Source organism: Electrona antarctica (assembly GCF_951216825.1).
Source record: "Electrona antarctica genome assembly, chromosome: 1".
NCBI lineage: Eukaryota > Metazoa > Chordata > Actinopteri > Myctophiformes > Myctophidae > Electrona > Electrona antarctica.
In genome coordinates, this window is record NC_136806.1 from 26,329,831 (window position 1) to 26,355,101 (window position 25,271).

Genomic DNA, 25,271 nt, shown 5'->3' on the forward strand with positions numbered 1-25,271 from the left:
ACCCCTATCTCTCTCTCATTCCAACCCACCCACTCGTTCTTCAACCAAGGCAAAATAATTGATTATTGAAGGTGTGTGTGTGTGTGTGTATGTGACGTGCGTGCGTGCGTGCGTGCGTGCGTGCGTGCGTGCGTGCGTGCGTGCGTGCGTGCGTGCGTGCCATAGCGTAATAAAATGATAGAGACCGAACTGGAGCGTTAGCCCCGCCCCCCGCTATTCATTTCAATAGAAGTTGCTCAGTGGCGTTTTGAAGCAACCCGGAAGACTGCCGGAAGTACAATTATAACTCAATGGCTCGAGCAAGCGGAGGTTTAGCACGCGTGCGTGCGTGCGTGCGTGCGTGCGTGCGTGTGTTCTCACACTATGCAACAGTGGAGAAGGAGAGACAGGAACAAGTGTGTGTCAGCCTGCCCTCCGCCTCCTGTCTATAAAGGAAGCGAGGCCAGGTCATCTCTACAGCCCTAATTACAACAAATCACCTCTTTATTCGCCCTGCATTGTCATCCTCACCCATGTGCTGGCCCCATCTGTCTCTCTCTGATGAATGTCTAAATTATTTTCCCTCTCTCTCCACTCAAGTCTCACTCATCTCTCCTCCTTTGTCTCTGTTAGGGAAATGTTACTCTTTATTTTACTCTTTAGATTTTTGAGGCATACAAAGAAATGCATCTATTCTACACTAAGACCAACACGGTGCTTGTCAAATCAAAGTCACCATGATTACTAGACAGAGGTAGGGGTCTTTATAAAATAATAAAAATATGATTGGTACATTAACATTCAGAGAGAGAGAGACAGACAGAGACAGACAGATCGACAGACAGACAGACAGACAGACAGACAGACAGACAGACAGACAGACAGACAGACAGACAGACAGACAGACAGACAGACAGACAGACAGACAGACTAAAAGAGGGGGCATGTGAATGAAACATAATGTAATTGTAATGTGTTTGCCCACTGTGATTCAGCTATTAAGCCTCTGTAAAAACATCCTGATGATAATCAAATAAACTACTGACACTCTCTCTCTCTCTCTCTCTCTCTCTCTCTCTCTCTCTCTCTCTCTCTCTTCCTGTTATAGAGAGCAGTGATAGCCATCTACGCCTGTGTAACACGTGTCACTTCCTCTGCACGCCTTGCAGGGAAGTGAGAAGAGAGGGTCAGGGCGATCTAGTAGCCGATACCTCTGTATTCCTCACTTTATTATTTCGCCTGATTCCGATTAGCCTCAGAGAAATATTCTGTTACGGGGGCAGCTGTGCTGGTAGACAATATTTGTAAAAGTTTTGTTCTTTTGTCTCTTGGCATCACTGAATGTTTAAGTTGTCGGTCTGATTGCAGACACAGACGAAAAACAGTTTAAGTCCAAATTTTATTCTGACCCCTCCACGAAAAGGCCTCGTTGTCCTGACCCCTTATCCATCATTTATACATTATGGATAATTAGTGTGGACTTAAACTGTTTTTCGTCTGTAGTACTCAGGGCCAGTGGTGGACGGCAACAAAGTACATTTACTTGAGTACTGTGCTTAAGTACATTTTGTGAGTATATGAACTGCACTTCACTACATTTCAAAGATAAATAAAAAGTACATTATGAATTAACCACTTAAGCCCTATTTCAAATAGTGAGATCTACAAGCTCACAAGGCATCTTTTGTATAAGCCCTATTTCAAATAGTGAAATCTACAAGCTCACAAGGCGTCGTTTGTATATGCTATTAGATAAGATAAACAGAAAATGTTGTTCGTAATGTGCACTTTTTAAAGTATTTTTAAAAGCAAGTACTTCAGTACTTTAACCCAAGTACACATTTGACTGTGACACCTTCACTTGTAGTTGAGTGATATTTTCCCAGGAGTCTCTTTACTTTGACTGTGAGTACTTTGTCCACCACAGGCCGGGGCCACAGTGAGAGTGTAATGGTCTGGACTGGACCACTGCAGGTCAGTCCGCTGAGACAATGTTCTTACCGGCAGCGCTGGACACGGTGGGCCAGTTCTGGACCAGCATCCCCTGGGCTCCCTGCATCACTGCCGACTCTTCCATGTGGACCGAGCTGGAACACAAGAAGCACATGCATGGCATGCAGATGTCACACACTGAGTAATATCATTCTAAGACATACATGGGCAACTGGTGGCCCGGGGGCCACATGCGGCCCCCACCTTCACTTAATGTGCCCTGCAGGTTAATATCTGAATATTTATATATATTATTAATTTCAGCTGTTACAATTCCAAACATACAAACATGACCCACTTTAGTTACTTCAGTCTATATTAGTAGCTGCATGACTAGAATTGTATTGTCTTTTTTATGTCCAATGTATTTGCATTTAAGTTCATAAAGTAAACATAAGTAACATATAACTAATTGTAAAAAAATACATATTTAGCCCCATGCTCGAATGCCCCCGCCCCCCTGTCAAAAACAGCTAAAATCCCTAAAACGAAAGAAAGCAGCAAATGAAAAAAAAATGACACTCATCTTTTACTTTCTCTAATAACATCCTAAAACATGAACCTTGGTTGAAAAAAACTAAAGTTGTCCTTTAACACTTACAGGTACACTTGGGTACAATGTTTTACACACACAGAGGTAAATTAACAATGAGACAGACACAAAGTTTTCAGATATTTGTGTATTATGGTCTGTCCCAAATAACTGGACCATTTGCCTCCAGAGACACTATTCATTCCTCTTTAGGACATCCACCCCATAATACACAATATTACTAAATTAAACCATGATCAAATGCGCCTTATACATATGCACGCATATGTGTGTGGTGGGGTCAGCGGCAAATACTATCCCAGGAATCCAACTTTGAGATTAGGGTGAGCCACCATGCATATTCCTGCCATTCTCTGGATTATGGATTACAGATGGAAGTGCTTACATTTTCACACCAACACCATGTGAGGGATTTCAACGCCAAAACAGTACAATTAAAATAGAAAATGTTGTACAATTGTGTATTTTCCTAAAAAATACAAAAAAATGCAGGTCTAGTGGAAGATTGTCAGGGAAAGGTTTAATCAAATTTGAATAGCCTACAGCCATTAACAAGATAAAACATGTAGGTCAATATTCTAAGTCATTAGTGAGCAGAATTTTTAGTTATATGTTCACATTGAATGGACTTTCAAAACAGAGGTAGACATGAAGCTATACAACCCTGATACTGTGTGAGTGTGTGTGTGTGTGTGTGTGTGTGTGTGTGTGTGTGTGTGTGTGTGTGTGTGTGTGTGTGTGTGTGTGTGTGTGTGTGTGTGTGTGTGTGTGTGTGTGTGTGTGTGTGTGTGTGTGTGTGCGCGTGCGTGTGTGTGTGCACATGCGCGTGTGTGTGTGTGTGTGTGTGTGTGTGTGTGTGTGTGTGTGTGTGCGTGCGTGTGCGTGTGCGTGAATATGAACTCATAAATCTGCTGATAAAGAACTTATTATTTAAAGCAGCACTCTAGCTCTCAGTCCCTATTTGCTGCTGTGCCATTTTCAATCCCCTATCCACTTACTGTCCCGAGTGCAAAACTGAAAGTTTGAAGTCTCACTGAGGTCAGGTGAGTACTGTTGGGCCTGGTTCATCCAAATCACTCCATCTCACTGTGTGTTACTGTCTGTTCCTGTCAAGCTCTCTCAATCTCCTTATGCCCCTCTTGTTGCATTATATAAAGCAAAGATCCACACTACAATCAGCTTAGGCCAGGGACACCATTTTTCTCTTGGTATTTATTGAATTTGAACCAGGTCAACAACATTTAGACTGAAAGCAGCTAGTAGAAAGAGAAAATTCAGAAACTGGATTGGCATATCAGAGCGATACCGGCAAGAATAACCACCATTTTGTGCTTCATGTGCTCTGCATGTGTGTGCGTCTGTGTGGTCCAAGGTCAGACAATCACAGATTGGTCCCCTTCCTCTCCTGGCTCCTTTTCTATCTGATTTCTCCTTTACCCCCTGCTCCATCACTTCCTCCTCATCTTTCATCTCTTCCCTCCCCCACCCTGTGTGCATATCTGTCTCTGTGTGTGTGTGTGTGTGTGTGTGTGTGTGTGTGTGTGTGTGTGTGTGTGTGTGTGCGTGCGTGCGTGCGTGCGTGCGTGCGTGCGTGCGTGCGTGCGTGCGTGCGTGCGTGCGTGCGTGCGTGCGTGCGTGCGTGCGTGCGCATGTGTATAATGAGGTTGTGAAAACAGAATTCATGTGTGTGCAGCAGTTGCATGTAGAGGTGAATTGAGGGTGGCCATTTTAAGTACCGCTCAGCGCTGGAGTCATTGAGTTGCACTGATCAATTATTAATGTCAAACACTGGACTGATAACAGGCTTTTTGCCTAATGCCAGCTGTCTCATTCTCTCTTCGTCATCTACCTTTCCTCCGCTACCTGTCACCACATGTCTCCAACTTGTCTGCCAGGTTTTACACATTACCATCTGTCTATATTTTCCACCCATTTCATGGCTACAGCTATCCCAAAATGAATGCAAAGCTGAGTCTCTGACAAAGTGCCATTATAGAGACAGACAGACAGACAGACATATTCACATGCATTTGAGATGTTTCGTATTTTTCATATAAAAAATGCTAACTCTGTTGAGTCTTTTAAATCACTCCTTGTTATGACCTGGTTCTTGGGCCATAACAAAGGAGGAAGACACACGGCTGTTTAAAAGTGCACAAACCAATATTTATTTACAATATAAACAAACACATTAATCAAACAATACTAACATACTAAGGTGGGGTGTGTTAATCAGTAGATCAGTAATGTAAGTGAGTGGATGTGTGGTGAGTGTAGTGTGGGGTGTTGAATGGTGCAAACAAGTGCTGCTGCTCTCATAGAGACACACAGGGACTACAAATTTCACACCACCCCCAAATGAGACAGCGTCCCCACTTCTGGTCCGTTGGCACGGATACTGCAGGCCAGCCCATAGAAGTCCATTGAAATTCAACTGTAGTTAGCCTACTTTTAAAATAATATGAAATTAACTGAAGACTATATTGATTTGAATAAAAATATGTTTCCAAATGTATGAAGTGTCTTTGTCAACATATATTGTTGTTTTCTCAATAGAGGATGTATTTCACATTTAATTTACCACTTGAATGAGTTACCCATAATGTTAACGGAGAAGAAGGGAGACGGCAGACAGAGAACCTGTCGCTTTTAAGGGACGTCACTGCCTTTACGAGGCTACGAGCGCCGACTTTGAAGAGTGGAATTCTCAATATACATCCCGATCCCGACTGACTTAGTTATTCATGTCTATATTTTGAACATGTCACGGGCTTACTATATATGTTCTACCTACCACGGAGCTCCAACGTTGTGTTTTACCGCTGTCAACTTGTTGTATAATTAACTTTGCTGAATAGTTGCATGGGAAAATAACCCAGCTAAATGGAAGAGTGACATCCTGACATTTTCAACTACCTAGTGAATTCTCCAGATGAGTATTAATAATAGTCTTGCAAGAAGCTGTTTAGATCATTTTCAACAAATACATAGCATATAAAACGAAATACAACAAATATATCTGGGTATTGAAAACCTCAAGGGATGCAACCGTGACGTATATACTGTGCGACCACTTTGACTTTACAATGCTAGCACTTTTCACAAACTGATGGAGTATATTATAGTACATTGTAGGATGTATATTGAGATGGCAGGTATGTGACATTGAAAAGGACAAATCAAACATATGGGACACTTTATTAGAACACAAAAAAGATCGCTATATCCTCAGTAATGAACCAGTGAAATTTCATGATGCCTCTCATAGGGATTGCATTGGCAGCTGCAGTACACAGTTGAAACGGACCAGAAGTGGGGCCGCTGTCTCATTTGGGGGCGTGAAATTTGTAGTCCCCGTGTGTCTCTATGGAAGGAGAGAGAGACTGAGCGTGGCCAACGCCCAGCCATTTATAGTGCACCTTGGGAACACTGGCCAGGTGCTCCCAATGCACCTGATCGGCAACTCAGAACCTGTGGGAAGCCAAATGCATAGGTCTACAGGAATACACACAGGCCCTAGTAGGCCAACTACAGGGGCTGTGACACTCCTCAAAACACTATTATTATTATTATTTGGCTTTTAACCGCACTTAATGTTTGTGTCTTGTTTTGTTTGTTTGTTGTATGTACGTTGCACTGCCTGTTGATGTTTTTGCTTTCACCCTGTACAGCACTTTGGTCAATTTCAATTATTTTAAATGAAGTTCAAGTCAATGTGCAACCACTCCCTTACGGAGCTATGTGTGTGTGTGTGTGTGCGCAACCTAACACACACACACAAACACACACGCACATATTAACTGTATGTGATTTCGGGTGTGCCAGTACAGTACAGTAGACTGAGTAGAGGGACCCCCACACAGTAACTTTGTCATTTCTCAACCGTTTCGGACATGTCATTTCTCAACCGTTTCGGACGTGGGGCAGCTCGCCGGAATCGGGCCGGCACCCTGGGTGCGAACTTCACCCCACCCCCCACCCCCACACGGAGTTGCACCACTCACTTCACACGGATGTGATTTTTGTATCCATGAAACAACCATTTAGCTTGTGAAGACCAGCTGTTCTCAAATATTACTACTTTTGGGGTAATTTAGCCCTCACATGTGTAGTAATACAAATGAGCACACTACCATTGTCTCAATTACAATGATATGAGCACAGTGTGCACACTCTCTATCTCTCTTACACACGCAATCCTCTGCTGACCCATGCCTATAAAGACAGACGTTGTTTAACTGAAAGATGCGAAAGTGACATTCACTCTGTCATCTCGCATTGGCACTCATGTTTGCCACAATGCTGATATAGCCACGAGGCAAGTAGGCAAGTCTTTATGTGTGTGTTTGTGTGCACATGAGTAGTGTGTGCATGCGAGCTAGAGAGAAAGGGGCAATGAGAGATGACCTACTTCTGTTTTTCCCAATGGAGGAACTGATTGGACTCAGTCAATGACATCATTGACTGGCATCTGTGACTGTGTGTGTGTGTGTGTGTGTGTGTGTGTGTGTGTGTGTGTGTGTGTGTGTGTGTGTGTGTGTGTGTGTGTGTGTGTGTGTGTGTGTGTGTGTGTGTGTGTGTGTGTGTGTGTGTAATGATTGTGAAAACATATAATGTAGGGGGGGGGGGGGGGGGGGGGGCAACGTCTGGTCTTCCTTCGACTAGCTCCAACTTGTTAAACCTGCACTGCTTGTTAACTGTGCTCCTATCTGTATGTTTGTATGGCCCTTGACTGATCTCACAGCCAGTAGTGACCCAGTGGCTCATGGGTAATGTAATCTCTGTTGTTGTGATGTGAATACCCACCTGGCTTCCTCCTCTCCGCACTTTGCTGACCCCCAGACCAATCCCCTGTCCCTCCCTTGGGCCATCTCTCCATTTGTCTAATGGCCAAGCTGGAAGAGTCCTGTCTCAATGTCTCAATCTCCTCACAATCTAGCTCTCTCATTATGCTCAGTCATATTTTGCAGTTGTTTTCAATGCTTGACCTAAGAGTAATAATGCCTCAATTTGTAACTGCGACTCGTTATTTTTTAGATGCATTTTCATTATTGTACTGCACAGATAACTATTTTTGCCTAAAGACAAGACATTAGGAATTATTTCCCCTCGAACTCTGATTGTATAGTATACACTGTATACAGTGCAGAACTGACATAGAGATAAGATAGGACCTGAAGTCTGCTTGGCAATATGCAGATGTGAAGATATTGTATAGATTAAACAGGTTTCACTCGATATTCTGTGTAAATAACAGCGATAATGCTTCCACTCTGATGGACAATTTTGATAATGATTTGCCATAATGTGAGAGTCTGCAGGGGTCTAGGTCAAGGTGAATGAGTATGTCAAAAGACAAGTCAGCATCATTTATATATTAACTCTTAGCCTGCCGCCATTAATTAATCCCTCGATTGCGTATTGCCATGGTTTAATCACGCGTGACACTTACTTTGAAACTTACTATAGAAACCATTCCGTGTGTGTTGACGAAGCTGGTGCTCGTTCTCTCGGTCGGTGGTGGAAAAAGTGGACCGCGAGTATCACAGCGCCTGCTACAGGCCGTTGAAAACGCTTGTCTGGGACAAAGCGTCCTCTGCAATGTCGCTTCTGTGAGATAAAGCCGTCTGAAAACAGAGCCGGCAATGTTAGTGGATGCGCGCGCATTTTCAAAATGGCCGCGCCCATTGTGTCAGAAGCATAACAAAGCTAACTGACGGTAGATTTCGATACGATCGTATTAAAACATGCATTAATGAATACATCGCTGTTAAAACGGCTTTTCCGTTTGTGGCAGGCTACAAGATTCTACGTTTTAAAATTCCTATGTTCCTGGCGGGTAAACGATTAAATCAAAATGTGAATGTTGTTCTTCATGGAGAGTATCTGCAAGAGTTACTGATGATAAAACATATAGAAAAGAGTGAATACATTGTGATTTGTGAATTTTAAACAAAAGTATATGGTGGAGAAGAGTGATATATGAGATGTTTATTGCTTACCTCTGCATGACACCTCCTGCTCTCAGGGAGGCCGAGTATCGCCAGTCTTGGACCGGTAGCTTGGGCTGCAAGAGAGAGTAGAGTGATAAGGACTGAGTCTTAAGTACTACAAGAGATCACAAAGCCAAAACCCAATACCGTCTCATTAAATAGTCATAGGGAGAACCGCAAGGGCATGCATGCATGGGCAGATGTGTGCACACACACACACACACACACACACACACACACACACACACACACACACACACACACACACACACACACACACACACACACACACACACACACACACACACACACACACACACACACACACACACAATAATGGTAACAGCTTGCATCTGCCTGTGGAGAAAAGTAAGTGATGAGCTGAAACGTGTAGCTCTGCTCTTCTCCTCCCACTCCACACTCCTTCTCCTCCTCCCTCCCCACCCCCTCCTCCGGCTCCTTTGAGGAAGGATGACTTTGAAATATCTCACTCCTCCGGCCCACTGACTCTGTCTCTGTGACACATACAGCAGGCCCCCAGGCTACCCGTCAGAGTTAGTCTACTCAGGGTCGAGATGGTACCATCCGTTACCATGGAGACCCAGCGGAACTCTCATATCGCTGCTGGACTTCCATTAGAGATTGCAGCTGTCCGTATGTCCTCGGTCCAAGGACATTGTCATAACAAAATCACAATTTTATCACACCGCAGATAATCTACCCTAAAACCTTTTACAACAAGCAGGATTTACCTCAATCAAATTGTTGAAAACTTGTTTAATTCAATTTTGTCCTCACTCCATTCTGCTCATTGGACCGCTTATTCGTTCTAAACATTTTTCCTCCTTTCGTCAAATCAAACCCTTTCGTGCTATTGTCACACTATGCCTCGGTTAGTCTGACAAATTTGACAGGGTTAAAAGGGGAAGGGTGGAGAAGAGGTCAGCATCATAACAGAGCCGAGACAGACATTGCTGTCTGGTGACATCTTTCTTTGACATCGCAATATGCTGGCGATAGCTCAGCGTCAATGGAGTTTCAACAATGAAGATATAAAAATAAAACATGGCACAGGTGGATGGTAATGAAATAAGACCCAATGAATGTGGCCAAAAGACTGAAATTCATTGGTGTGTGTGTTGAACTGATCACATCTCAAACCACTAACAGAGATAAGCTGTTGTGACTGTGAACCCACAAGAATACAAAGTTACGAAGTGAAGTCCTTTTCACACCAAACAGTTGATATGTGACCCATTTCCTTTCCAATCAACAGGACAGATGTCTCCATCCTGCTGAGGCAGAATCGACCTCTGCATATCCACAGTAGACATTCATCAACCTGAAATCCAATATTTGGTCCTAATGAAAGTAGCCTGGTATCCCACAAGGAGCCATTCAGCATATTGTTCACTGGGACACAGAACAGAAGAAACCCAGATCACCACTACATAAGAATTGCATGTTAAATTGGAATTGTTAGAGGTAGAACGATGTGCATATACTGTATAATATATGATCAGAAAATGTTTGTACATACTGTACATTTTAGGTGAATAAAGGCTACCAACCCAATGTACTTTATAATCCAAAGTAATATGATATATAGTAGTTCAAAATATGAAGAAATCTGCCTCAACAGCATTTGCTGCATCTGCTTTGGCACAATGGTGACCGAAGGGAGACCGCTCTGCTCGGCCATATGGTGCATGTGCATGGAGCTAAATGAGAACAGACTACCACTGCAGGTTAGAAAACAAACATCTGGAACCAAAACGTGTCCGCAGTCTGAAATTCTCCCGCAAGAGAAGAAACACAAGTGCACATTTATGCGAGAAAATACAGTCATAGTAAAACATTCAGCCATACATACATTACGAGGAATTCATCAATTAGGGTTAACCACGTGAACCCTAGCATCCTGATTCTGGGGTGATCAATGTTCTGCGAAAATAGCAGATCTACAAGCTCAAAGCACATTACAACGTGATGCGTTGTGAGCTTGTAGATCTGCTATTTTTGGCAAATACATTTTGTGTAGAGGGGAAATGGTAGGGGGCCTATAGACCCATAGGGGACTCTGGTCAATAAGTACACTGCAGGTTTGAGTGTATAGTGGTTAATTTAAATAAATACATAAACATAAAAACAGGGTCTTGAGGGTTTTGAGGGTCTAAACAAGACCCTGGATTTGGCGTCTCCTCTCTCCTTTGTTTCCCTCCTTCTCTGCCTCCAAGTGGACACCCATCGCATGGATACAGAGCTCACACCTCCGCCATCAACACATTGTCCAATCACTTTGCATCCCCCACCTCATACACGCTGATAGAGCCAATCCGGGAGAGGTTCAAAGAAACGCGTCGCTGCGTGCCAGTTAATTACATAGCGAGAACACACATGACTGGCATTTAATGAGGGAAATGCCAGGGGATAAGGGAACAGGACCTAAATATTATTTTAGTTCTCCTTTTACATTGTCTCCATCTATCCATTTTCCTACAGGCTAGAGGGCTAACACATTCTTTACATAAATATCACTCGTATACAATACTAGTAATCTTGTTTTGTCTGTCAAAACCACATACAACCAACAGAAGTTCAAGAATAGTTCAAATAAATACAGCCGAACCGAATCATATCAGTTGATATGATTGATTGCTGTATGCCAGTGTTGTGCACAATGTGCGAAAATAGCTTCTCTACAAGCTCAATGCGCTGCGATATGACACATTATGTCACACATTGTGAGCTTGTTGATCATTTTAGCCTATTCCACAAATACGGATACCAGGACCAGGTGGTTAAAGACTCATTTCTGCAACCTCGCCCCTTCCATAGCTCTATGGCTCATTGTTGTGAGCCAGAGAGAAGTATATGACCTGAGGGGGATTTCTGTGCAGTGTGACTGGCATCTCACTAAGCTGGTTGAGGGCTACTACATCAATGTACATGCTTCCCCTCTGTCCAGTGAGGACCAAAGGGCTGCCCAGCTGCACACTGGACCAGGACAGTGTGACACATGTAGACCACAGTTGACCAATATGACTGACTATGTGAGGTCACAAGGGCATGGTATACTGAAGCTCTTCGGAGAGCAACACAACATTCTGAGATTTTGTGTTCCAAGTAGACCAAACCTACTGGTTTTATAAGCAACAAATTAGTATTTTCTGAAAAGTCTCAGAAATATGTAGCTTCCCATATAAATAAAGTGAGAGGGAGTATGAAATAATGGAATATACAGTACATGACAATTGAGAAAAGCACATCAACCATAATCATCAGAAACAAACAACAGCTCTCTAGAAAGCCAGACATGACGCACTCACGCACGCACGCACGCACGCACGCACGCACGCACAACACACACACACACACACACACACACACACACACACACACACACCCACACACACACACACACACACACACACACACACACACACACACACACACCCACACACACACCCACACACACACACACACACACACACACACACACACACTATGGTACACATCCCCTACGAGTGAATCATGTGTTCTGAAATCGTACCACTGTGTTTATTACCAATCTGTAAATAAAGGTACCAGGGGGGGGGGGGGGGATCAGCGGGGGGGGGGGGGGGGGGGCTGCGGGGGCGGCACGGGCCCCCATGAGGATTATGAAAACTATTCGGCCCTGAATGAAATCACATGTGAGAAACAGTGTATAGGGAAAAGCAGGGTGTGGCAATTCAGTACATGCAGCTCAAATAACAATGCTATGAAGTGCTAAATCCACAGGTTCCCACTCAAAATAATGTATCTAAAGAACCTTAATTTAAAAAAAGCAATGTAACCAACAGTACCAATGAAAGCCCTCTGCAGCTTCGGAGCGCTAAATGCCAACCACTATCACACCAGCAAGCAACCTCTCTCCATGTAAGATATCTCAGTTCACTTGTTCCCGCTGATCTCCCGTGCCAGCTGTAGCCTTAAAGGTTGAGAGGCACTGTTAAGTGACAAACATACAGAGAAACCAGGCAAAGATAAACACACCTGAATGGCAGTGGCATCTGGCATGCTGAGCCGCCGTACAAACATCTGGCTGTGCCCACTCTGGCTGGTGACATAGCCCGAGCCCCAGGTGCCACTGTGGGGCCGGCCTGTGTTGTAGAACATAAAAGTGTCACTCCCTGACGTGGCAGTCAGGCATGTCTTATAACAGTAAGTTTTGGTCAAGGACCCATTGCCCCGCACTTCAATATAGTGCGGCTCCACTTTGAGATCGCGGCGAAGCGCCACATCGTTGCCGGGTTGCCCCCCTCCAGCACCTACGCCACCTCCTCCTCCACCTCCAGCCCCACCTCCAGCTCCTCCTCCACCCACCGAGGTGCCCCCTTCCGGCACACTCTTCTTGGACACACAGCACGGGGAGCAGGAGCCGGGGTGGGTGCAGTAGGCATGGCAACGTACAATGGCCAGCACAAAAATAGTGACCAAGAAGACGAAGGTGGTGGCGCAAAGGGCGATAATGAGGTAGAGGGTGACATCAGAAAACATTCGGGGGCTGTGGGGCCTGATGATACGCTTGGGGTCAGGGCCCAATTTTGGCGGCAACTCCATGACGTGCACATGAATGGTGGCGGTGGAGGAGAGTGGTGGCAGGCCGTGGTCGTACACCAACACCGTCAGCGAGAACGAAGTGGCGTTGTCCTCAACGACTCGCCGCATGGTACGGATCTCACCTGTGTGCTCATGCACCTTGAACAGGTCCAGGTCTGCGTTAGTCTGTTCCAAGGCATACAGCAGCCAGGCATTCTGCCCCGCATCACCATCCCATGCCACCACCTTGGTCACCAACACTCCTGCCTCTGCAGTCTTCAACAGGGTCTCTGTGGTGCGTGTCCCATTGGCAGGTGGGTGGACGATTCTGGGCACATGGTCATTCTGGTCCATGATGTAAACATAAACGGTGGCCACACGACTGAATGGGGGCACGCCATTGTCCTGGGCTTTGACCTGGAAGTGAAATTCCCTCAGCTTCTCAAAGTCAAATGATCGAAGGGCATAGGCCTCACCTGTGTCAGGCTTGATGCTGACATAGCTGGCCACAGGGATGCCATGGTTGTTGTCATTTATGACGGTGTAAGTGATTCGCGCGTTCTCCCCAACGTCAACATCTGTGGCCTTCACAACACACAGGCCGGCACTGGGAGTGTTGTTCTCTGTGACATACACAGTATATGATGTTTGCTCAAAGCGTGGCGGGTTGTCATTCACATCTGCCACGTTCACTTTGAAGGTCATGTGAGAGGAAAGTGCCGGGATGCCTCCGTCGATGGCAATGACTGTGACGTTGTAGGAGGATATGGTCTCCCTGTCCAGGAAGGCAGAGGTGACAATGGTGTAATGGTTCCGGAAGGATTTGATCTTAAAGGGAAGGTGAGGCATTATCTCCAGGGTCACCTGTTTGTTTGGTCCATGGTCACGATCATTCACACTGATCAGTGCTACAACCGTGTTGGCTCGAGCATCTTCGCGTACTGGACTGAACAGTGAAGATAACACAATTTCTGGAATGTTGTCGTTCACATCCAAAACTTCTACCACCACTTTACAGTGCACTGGTACTGCTGCTGCACCCCTGTCCATTGCCTGTATGTACATTTCATAGGAATTCGTCTCTTCATAGTCTATATTGTTTTTTACCCGAATTTCGCCTGTGTTGGTGTCCATAGAAAACATCTCTCTGACCCTTTCAGGTGTGTAACTACTGAAGGAATAAAAAACATCCCCGTTGGAGCCCTCATCAGGATCCGTTGCATTTAACTTGATCACCAATGCGCCCCTGGGCGAGTTCTCTGACAGTTTCACTTTGTAAACAGAGCTGTCAAACGCTGGCACATTGTCATTGGAATCCAGGACACGCACGTTAATTATGGCTGTGCCAGTGCGCTGCGGTGTGCCTCCGTCTACTGCCGTCAGGATTAGCTGATGAGAAGGCGTTTGTTCACGGTCAAATGGCTTTTTAAGAATTAGCTCAATGTGCTTACTGTTGGCAAAAGGTTTGATGGAGTCGAGCGCAAGGTGGTCGTTTGGGCTGAGGCGGTACTGCTTCACCGAGTTGGATCCGTCGTCCGCGTCCTGTGCGCCCTCGATGGGGAACCGGGACCCGGTGAGAACAGACTCTGAGACCTCAAGCTGGTATTCATCTCGAGGGAATTGTGGAGAATTGTCATTTACGTCAAGAATCTCCACATCCACCTTGTGCACCTCGAGTGGGTTCTCAACTACCACTTCGATGTCCCGAGAACAGGTGCCACTGAATTCACAAATGGACTCTCGATCGATGCGGTCACTCACCAGCAACTTCCCGGTGTTGTGGTTTATATTGAAATACCTCCGGCCGTGATCCGAAGTGATTCTGATGCGTCTGGTGGAAAGATTGTGAGGGTCCAGACCTAAATCACGTACAATGTCACCGACCACAGCCCCGTTCTCCAGCTCCTCTTGAATTGTGTACCGTATTTGTGCATTTGTAAGGCAGTGGAGTACAGACATCACCAAACAAAAATAAAAAGGCACATTCTTTCTCATGCAGTAACAGCATCGCACTGTCACAGCCATCGCAAGCAGGCAGGATTCGCAGACGGGCTGGAGAGATAGCTTTCCGCCTGTTTAGCTTGCTGTGCGTCCCCACCCGCCTCATCAAAAACGGGGGGAAAGTCCGTGCGTAACCTCGACTATGTGTTAGAGGAGCATAGCACCCTCTCCGTAAAACGTGTGTCGTTTAAAAGACAATTTGCTGTTGCATCCATGTTCTCCTTTGCCTGTGTTGGGCTAAGCTTGTTTTCTTCCTCTCCTCCGTAACAGACCCCTGCTTCCCTCTCGCTTTTCCTCCCCTCCCTCATGGCTCTCCCTCCCTCTTCCTCTCTCACTGTGCGATGGTGTCTGTGGACTACGGGGGAGGGGGAGCCGCTCAACGATATACTGGCTGGCTGCATTTCAGCCTCTCCGCGAAAATAAGACAGTCACACTTTAAACAATATGCCGATAAAAAACGAGACAACTTGGTAGGGTTATCAAGCGATTTCTCCAATACTGCCTTAAACTGAGTGTTATTTCTAACAGGTAAACCCATAGGCTCATGTGCACACACACAGATACGGCGTTTTTTCTGAGAGGATGCATGAAGTGCCACCGCCCTTTTCATTGTGTGCTACAGTGCTGGGATACTTTACCGAAAGATTAACGAACCACCCTGACGATCACACTTCCCCTTTTTATTGATATAAACTACCAATTATTACCTCTATAACGAAAGAGTTTTCTATAACGAAAGATACATGTGTTGCCATGTCTTTATTTTAAGTGGGCTAAGTCTGTTAATGCTAAATTAACATACGTAGGCTACCACAAATAGATCACTGACTCAACTGTAAAACAAACCAGTGAAAAAACAATCGTTACACATAGACCCAAACCATTCTATGGTTTGTTTTATTATTATTTCAGTATCCTTACAGTATTACATGTGCAGTAATGAGTATAGGTGGGATTATAATGGTCTTCAGCTACTGTAACTGTATTATTAAGCCCTTGCTCTACCGTTGAAATTACTCTTTTCATTAAATGTCAGCACGATACCATTTTGTGCTCCTTTGTGATCTCAATTGTGGTGGGACGCTGTCCAGCAATGGACATGAATTGTTGAACTTTTCATCAAGGACGTGGGTCACTGATACATCCTCCAGATGCAGACCCTCTCCATTATGTCACAAGTAAACTGCTAGTCTGGTCTCTCCTCCTGGCAGACAGATATATACTGGGCATGGATTTGTCTCCAAAAGCCCATGTCCTATATCTTAGAAGCACGCACGCACGCACAGTCTCGCGCGCGCGCGCGCACACACACACACACACACACACACACACACACACACACACACACACACACACACACACACACACACACACACACACACACACACACACACACACACACACACACACACACACACACACACACACACACACACACACACACAGGCGTTATGTAAAGATCATATAGCTGGGTGCTGCCGAGTTGCTTGGCATTTTGAAATATATAGATAAGAGGACCTGTTAATTGGACTCCAGCTTCTACGGTGTCATTGTAAAAATCTCAGTTGAGAACATGCACATAATCATTCACTGTTCACTCACATAATCATATAGCAGACCAGAGGGAGGGTTCTGCTGTGCTGTGTCTGGTCGCAGGTGGTCAGGCTGTGGCGTTAAATGGCCAATGGCTCTTCTCCTAATTACTACAGTCTCTGAACCCATGTACTTTAATTAAATCTCAATTTGGATTTGATTGCACTAGGAGGGCCTGTACACACAATCAGCACGACAGAGAGACAGGGGTAATCTTTTGAGATGCCTAATTTTATCTCTACACAGAAACATGTCATGGGAAAAAAAATAATGAATAGAAAAAGCAGCCTGGGGAGCAAATCCTTCCCTCAATAACATATCTTCTTTGTTGCCATGATATGACACATTATATTAAATTGATCCGTTTTTAATCCTAAAGTTAATTATAGGATCACTCATGAAAATCTGCCCATCCATTCTCTAATATTGTAATCTTTTTCAGCCAAAATAATCTGCCAGGGCACTCTACTGAGCATTCACATGAAGTTTTGTGAAAATCTGTGTACTATACCCCCACATCATCACACGCACACTCATGCCTACTCATGTATCTGCGCACGCACACACACACACACACACACACACACACACACACACACACACACACACACACACACACACACACACACACACACACACACACACACACACACACACACACACACACACACACACACACACACACACACAATTCACATTTTATTGAACCATTCCCTGATAATCTTTAACTACTTAACATTAAAAACGTTTATATTATTTCAGCTGCATGGTTTTGGCCCCGAAGGCAGGGAGGGAGGAAGGGAGGGAGGCCCTCCAGATTCCACGGAGAATAAAGTCGATTGTTCCTCTTTGCTGAAAAGCCAAAAAGCCCAGGAGGTGCGGCAGCTCCACGCAGGAGACGCAAGTGCATGAACACACATGGTACAATATCTTCTATTTTCATTTTCACTTATGCCATAAAGTGGGATACCAGTTTTCTTTTTAAGTTAAACAATATAGTGCCACTGGATCATGATCCATCCAAACTTCCTTACCCTAGCTACAACAATACAACTGTCACTATTGGCTGGCCTGCCTATGGCAATCAGAGAGGCCAGGAGATGAGAAAAGATAAAGATAAAGAGAGGCCGTAATGGGACTTTGCCATTGCATATTAAAGCTTTGCTTTACACTAAAGGTCCCCAAAGTAAACACTGAAATGGGGACAACAGCATTTTTGTTTGAATGACCCCCCACAGGGGGGGGTGATTACTGCAATTGCTTTTAAACTGTTGTACCACACAATAGAAGAACGTTTATTTTGTTTAGTTTTAATCATTGATGTGAATATTGATGTGAAAATGAAATTGTGTGATTTATCTCAACGACATTGCAGATGAGGGCAACCTCAATCAATGTCTTTGGATGAAAAAAACATACTATCCATAAATGGGTGTGATGGCTGCACGCGATTTATTCTTTTGAGCCACTGTGATAAAAAAAAGGACACACAGAGGCGTCAGATATACATGTGGGCTGCACGCTACAGCAACTGACATTCAGCAGATTTGCCCAGTGACGCGTACAGTACCTCCACACACAACGACTGGAAAGAAGGATGAATAGAGGAGACTTGTTTTCATGTCAATTACATGAGCTCTACCATCTGCTCTCTATTGTTTGTCTCACGGCTCGCCCCATATCTCTCTCTCTGTATTCTGTCTCTCCTCAACCATAGCCTAATTCAAGGGCAGGTAACAAACAGTTCTCTATGCACATACCTGTTAGAATCACACCCATCTGTTCTAGTGTTAATTGTGTGCCACAGAACTGTGTGGATTGTTTCATTTTTTCACTCAAGGGGTTTCAGATTAAGTTATCTCCCTCCGCAGGATGACAGACAGACACCTGTTATGATTAAACAAGCGTCACAGACCTAAGCCTCTGCCGCTCCATAATTGACTTTCTTTTCTGCCTTTGCTGAAACCTCCACAGGTTCACTCTTAATAACCCGTTTCCAGCTTTATCCATCATTTCTCCTGACTTCTATAGCTCTGTACGGTCACAGTAAAAGCCTCAGTTTAGTGTGATTTTTTTTACAATAGATACATGAACACAGACTTTTACTGTGCACCCAAACAATGGGACAGGCCCATTTTTCTGAAGAACATTTTTAAGGAGTAGTGTAGGGGTGGGACGATATGGGTACCTCACGATACAATATATATCGCAATATTAGGCCCTCGATAACGATAATATCACGATATTCGATATATTTGCGATATATCGATATATTGTATGAAATTTCATCAACGATATATCACGATCTGCAACTACAAAATACTTGGAACTGGAAAAAAATACGCTATTTTCGTGCTCGGACACAGGGAGGGACACACATAGCTGTCTATAGGAGTGGTTGCACCACTCAAACACTAAATTAATACTCAATAAACTCCCCCTTTGCCTCATACCCTCATCATAATACCTCACAATCACCACCAACTGACCATTATCACTGGTATCATCATAATGCCTCACAAACACCACCAACTGACCATTATCACTGGTATCAGTGGACTCCACTGCTGGGGAAATGCATTCTGCATTTTGTATTCCCACAAAGCTGTTTGGACAAATCACCATCCAGTAATGCAGTACTTCTGGTTGCTGTGGAATCTGAGATTCTTTTAATTTTAAATAATCAATATTTTAATAATCGATATCGATTATTTATCGCGGGAGGACGTATCGATATATATCGCAATATCGATATTTCAGCACACCCCTAGAAAATAGCCACATTGTGATGCCATCTATTTACTTGCGCAAGCAGAGCGTGCAAGTAATGTTATCAGTCAGTTGCTATGATGCGTATGTCCCTTAGCAGCATATGATATGACGTCATATGCTGGCACGAAGCAGACCGTGCAGGTATGTTTTCCGTCATGCTACGAAGCGTATGTCCCATGACGTGATGAAGATATGTACCAATGTCCATTAGCAGCAAATTATATGACGTCATATGCTGGCACGGGACATACGGAAGCAGACCGTGCAGGTATGTTTTCCGTCATGCGACGAAGCGTATGTCCCAGATATGTACCAATGCCAGGGTATAATTGGTTTACGATGGTGACGTAATGATGATATGTTTCAGTGTCGGGTGGATTCAAGGGACATACACATCAAACCACCCGAGTAACCACATTATACCACTAACCAACTCAGAAATTACATATACATACATATAGACATATACATATATATAGACATATGAGCATATGACGTGATGAATATATGTACCAATGGTATGTACCAATTGGTTATCGATGGTGACGTAACAATGACATGTTTCAGTGTCGGGTGGACTAAAGGTAATGCCCCTATGTATACATGTATGTAATCTGACACCACTGCCATAACAGGCATAAGTAATCATTACCATACTTCAAAATACTACTTTCTTTCATCCAGAAGCAAGGTACGTAGCAAATAGCTAAACCTAATAATTCAATATTGCAGACGTTCTTTCACAGAGAGGCTGAGATTTGAAAGTTTGTAGCGGTCTACAGTACTTGCACGCTCTGCTTGCACAGCTAGTAGGCCATTTATGGCAAGTAGGCACTCAACAGAGTGCAGTTCTAGTTTCACTATAGTTTTAGTCCCGGGGAGACATACAACGTCTCCTTTTGGTCTCAAGCTAAAAGGTTTGGGTACCATTGTTCTAGTCTACAGCGCTGTAGTCCTACTGACACAGTAATCACATATAGTTTACTCCCTGAGTGTGAAAATAGACCCAAATGAGCTCGCAATTTTACCAGGTTTTGGGAGTCAAATGAACACAAAGAATATAACTTTTTGACAGACAGACAGACAGACAGACAGACAGACAGACAGACAGACAGACAGACAGACAGACAGACAGACAGACAGACAGACAGACAGACAGACAGACAGAGAGCACATAGCTCTGACTCGTAGCTGCTTGCACGAGAGGATCTTTTCACCTTAAGAATATTAATGACCTTCTCCATATTCATTGAACAAGATGGTCACCATATTAATAACCCACCCTTCACTATGACTCTCTCTCATTAAAGCTGTAATAGGTTCCACTCTAAAAGCCATTCGTACTGCCTGCCTCAAGCGTCTGTTATGCCATGTGGAATGCCATGTGGAACCTCCAACCCCACCACCACCCTCCAGGCTCATTCTCCCTGAGTCATGTCCCAGACTGCAGAGATCCACCAAGAAATGGATCAAGTGCAGCCTGCATGGATGAATCAAGACTTTGCCTGTAATTCGGTTACACAATATAGGGCAATCTTGCAGAGTTGTTGGCACACATTCCCCCATACAATACAAAATGCAAATACCCAGGTCACCACCAACCAAATGGGGTCAGAGCGGTGACTTTAGCATATGAATAGTTTGAATGAGCATTCAGGCATGTTTATAGTGTGTGCTATTTTTTGTGCCTTGTCAGCTGTATCACTCTCTGTTCAGACAAACTGAAAATGACAGGGGACAAATAAATGTGACTACCAAATCATTTTTAAATCAGTTATCACACATTGACTTTAGCAGTACATGCTTGTTTCCCCACTAATAATACGTGTATTGCAAGGGGAAGAATGGTTAACTTTCACTACTTTTTTTTTCTTCCTTTATTTACCCAGGGTAGTAGCTGAGCACAAGTGTTCATTTTCGCCCTGCACATATAGAAACACACAGACAGACAAACACATTAAAACCTGGGAGCTAACCAGTACAACCTCAGTCTTATACTGTTGGCCACTAAGCAGCTCCACTGGAGCAGTTGGGGGTTCAGTGCCTTGCTCAAGGGCACTTCAGCGGTGTTCGGTGAGTGATGACCAATCACTTCCGGCAACCTTTTGACAACAAGGGCGTTCCTCTAACCCTTAGGCCACCGCTGCCCCACAAACCTAGGCTACTTAGCCTACTATACAACATATTTGTTAACCCTAACTGACAAATAGGTTATCATATATCAGCAGTAGAGGAACCAAGCATATTGGGCTATCGGTACTAGTAGGCTAGGCTTGTATTGTTTGAATCCACATATCAGATATTTTCTATCTCTCCATGCTGTGAGAGAGAGAGAGAGAGAGAGAGAGAGAGAGAGAGAGGGAGGGAGGGAGAGAGAGAGAGAGAGAGAGAGAGAGAGAGAGAGAGAGATTGCAGGCTGTTGTGTGGCTATACAGACAGTGGGGAAATCGAATTGGAATCGGAAAATAACACTGGAGACAGCTTGGACTATCAGTCTTGTGCTGCATAATTCATTATTCTGAATATCAGTGTTAATTTCATAATCTTTTGCTATTTGAACATATTAATTAATATATCACCACAGCCTGAATTAACACAGTCCTCTGCTAAGTATAGACCTATCACAAATATGACAATGGATTGGTGCCCCAGGAACGATAAATCTATATTTTGGGAACTATGCCATAATGAAATAGAAAAGTTAAAAATGTTGGCATGGTCTTACTGCCGAATTAAAAACGATATATTTAATCTTATTGAGTGAAAAGAGAAGGAGAGGCAAGATGCATGAGTGGGTGAAGAGGTGGAGCAGACAGTGAAATTGGTCCCTCTGTTGGTATAAAATGTGTAGTACAAGTGAAGCATAGGTTATACTGTATGTGATTATCCCACATTGGCTGTGTGCAATGCACAACCCTCTCCATACTCTAAGCCGAGTCAGCATTGAAACTTGATCTCAACATGCTGTGGGAGAGAGAGGGAGGAGAGATTGACAGAGAGAAAGAGCGAAGACAGAGTGCACAGCAGTCATTTAGATGCTCCCATTTCCAATACAGTGACTGTGAAGGGAGGGATATAGAGCAAGGCCCCCTCCAGAGGAGAGATGAGAAACAACAGACATCATGGAAAGAAATATCGAACAGACAATGCAGCTCTGTCAGTTCAAGGACAAGTCCTGTATTAGAGCATTACTAATTGAAAGAAGCAGGAACAAGATCTTGATGGGAGCACTACATGTTATGCCTCATACAACCACACCCTGAAAAGATAAATCTATAAAAGGAGCCACGTTGAAACACATAATACTGTATGACCCACTTACACGCAATACGCATCACCTATGCAACACCTATGTGAGCACAGGACATCTGACTGAAGTTCCTCGCAGTATATCAACCTAACAAACTATAGATTTGAGAGATCAGGCCAAGCTTGTTTGTCCTGGACCACTCCCCGAAATGAGGTCATCCTATCTGGGTGAGTATGACACAACACACAACATACGTCTCACAGCCTCTCTCTCTCAGTGACTATGGAGCATCATATTTTAATCTCAATTTCATGTATCACAATGACACCCTCCATAAATAAACTCTAGATCGATATGTAAAGTATGGACAATGACCAATGGTTCTCATCAGTGATTCGATATTAAATTAAAAACAGGATAACACTAAGTGAATTTTCTCATTCATCATATTTGTCAGGATCTTGAAAATACCTGACCCTGTCTGTGAAATGAATTACCTCCCTGCTGCCTTTTTAGTGTTATATATTATATACCAAATGATAGCTATCAATCATTTGGTATGATATGATATCCATGTTTTTTTCAAATGTTAGACATTAGTATGGGAGAAAACAACATTCTGTATTGCAGTGTGGTAATAATCATTATAGCCAAATACAAATGCATGTCTGCATCCATATAGGCTACGATGTCTCATTATTAGGTTGGACATGCAAAGTAACTTTCCTTCATAAAATTTCCAATACAAAGTCCCATGCAAATAATAATCCCTTTACCCATGTGTAAACTATACACAGTAGGACAGAGTGGATTCTCTGGGTGACTTTGTTTGTGTCTGTCCCTTGCGTATTTCCTTTTCAAGCTAAAGGGCATGAAAGGACTAAAAGCAGCGTAAATCCCTCCCCACAGGTTCATGAGAGTGTTAAACAGTGCCTCGGCTGCCTGTGCATAAATCAAACAGATTCTTGCTGTGGCGGTAAACAAAGCTATCAGGAGGAGCAGGCAGGCTTTGAGTGTGTCCCTCTTTGGATCATCTCTGTACGGGATGGGACCCGCGGTTCTGAGCATGACAAAGCTAATCTAGAGACAGCAACAACACCCGACACTGCAGAGAGGAACTGCGGACGGAGGAGGAGGACATGGTGGGAAAAGGGGGGAGGGGTGGCTGGAGATAAATTCTGTCTTTTATCTGTGACCAAATGTAAGCTCCTGCCGGGAGTGTTCCTCCTCGACATGTTTTTATTCACCACTCGCTCTCAGCAGCTCCCATTTTCTCACCACCTCCCCACATCATGTTCAAGGCTTGCTGTATCTGCATATAACCATCTCCTTCCTCCGAGTCAGTTTGCTTTATGCTCATTATCTCACTCACACGCCTGTTGGACCCGTTGCACACTTCCTCTCCCTTTCACACAATACTGTACTCTCCTGCTGGTTGTTAAGGGTTGTACATCTGTCTTTCCGTCTATCTCCTCCTTTCCGCATGCCTCGATCTCCCCACTCTCTGTCTTACTCTCTCTCTTGCTATATCTCACATCACCACCCACCCCTCTCTTGTTCTATTGTCTCCTTTTGCTCTCTCTCTCTCTCTCTCTCTCTCTCTCTCTCTCTCTCTCTCTCTCTCTCTCTCTCTCTCTCTCTCTCTCTCTCTCTCTCTCTCTCTCTCTCTCTCTCTCTCTCTCTCTCTCTCTCTCTCTCTCTCTCTCTCTCTCTCTCTCTCATTGTGTCTGTGTGCTTTCCTTCCTACATCCCATGGTCTGATATTGAGGTGGATTTCTGGGTGGGGGTGGGTGGATGCTAACCCATGCACAGCTCCCTGAGACTGGTACATCATTTGACTGCTGGTCTCCATGGCAACCTCGGCTAGCAGAGCTTAACCTCTCTCTTTCTCACAAGGGACACGCCCTTGTATGAGGGGAAAACAGGAAGTGAACGCAGATAATATGGCAGTGAGGGAGAGAGAAAAAAAGGAAAGGAGAGGTGGGAAATATTTCAAGGAAGTAGGAAAGAATAAAGAAAATATACATTTATTCAGACAGATTTATCTCCATAATCAGCTTACAGGGGATAACAACGTACATACATACAGCTGTGTTTAACCCATCCGAATGTGTACTACTCCACCAAAAGGTGAATGCACCCACTGCAGAAGTACAATACAGTTTAGACTGTGAAGCACTTAGCTGGGTGCCTCAACCAGGATAATGTATTTAGAGAATCAATAATTGAATGTATTTTGCAGCACTGAGGGCAGCAAAGCTTGAAGCTTTTAGTCGAGAGACTCGAGACAGACCCCATAGCCACAGCCATTATGTTATATGCACTGCTAAGAACTATGTCTCTTTGTTGTGTAGACATATGGTAATGCATGCATTCTCAATAATGAAATGTTCTCGGAAAAACCCTTTCTAGGCTCAACAACATGCTTGCGGCCTCATAAAAATAAACAGACACAGACAGACAGACAGACAGTGACATGAGGGCTGCATGGATTAGCATCTCCACTTTATTCCCTTTGCACGTGTCCCAACCCATCGGTTTAGGTGTGAGCCTG

At 44.1% G+C, this 25,271-nt stretch overlaps 2 protein-coding genes across 2 annotated transcripts in view; both read right to left on the reverse strand.

Annotated features, from left to right (window-relative positions):
* Nucleotides 1-15,235, reverse strand: part of pcdh2ac (protocadherin 2 alpha c) — a 29,894-nt gene extending 14,659 nt beyond the window's left edge. Inside the window, exons 1-3 of the mRNA XM_079509119.1 lie at nucleotides 12,556-15,235; nucleotides 8,527-8,591; nucleotides 1,981-2,066 (exon numbers count right to left, since the gene is read on the reverse strand). Of these exons, the coding sequence (XP_079365245.1) occupies nucleotides 1,981-2,066; nucleotides 8,527-8,591; nucleotides 12,556-15,126 (2,722 nt within the window). The 5' untranslated portion in view covers nucleotides 15,127-15,235. The remainder of the gene's footprint in view (nucleotides 1-1,980; nucleotides 2,067-8,526; nucleotides 8,592-12,555) is intronic.
* Nucleotides 1-25,271, reverse strand: part of LOC306919690 (protocadherin beta-15-like) — a gene marked incomplete at both ends in the record, with an annotated part of 333,762 nt that overhangs the window by 182,966 nt on the left and 125,525 nt on the right. The window lies entirely within an intron of this gene.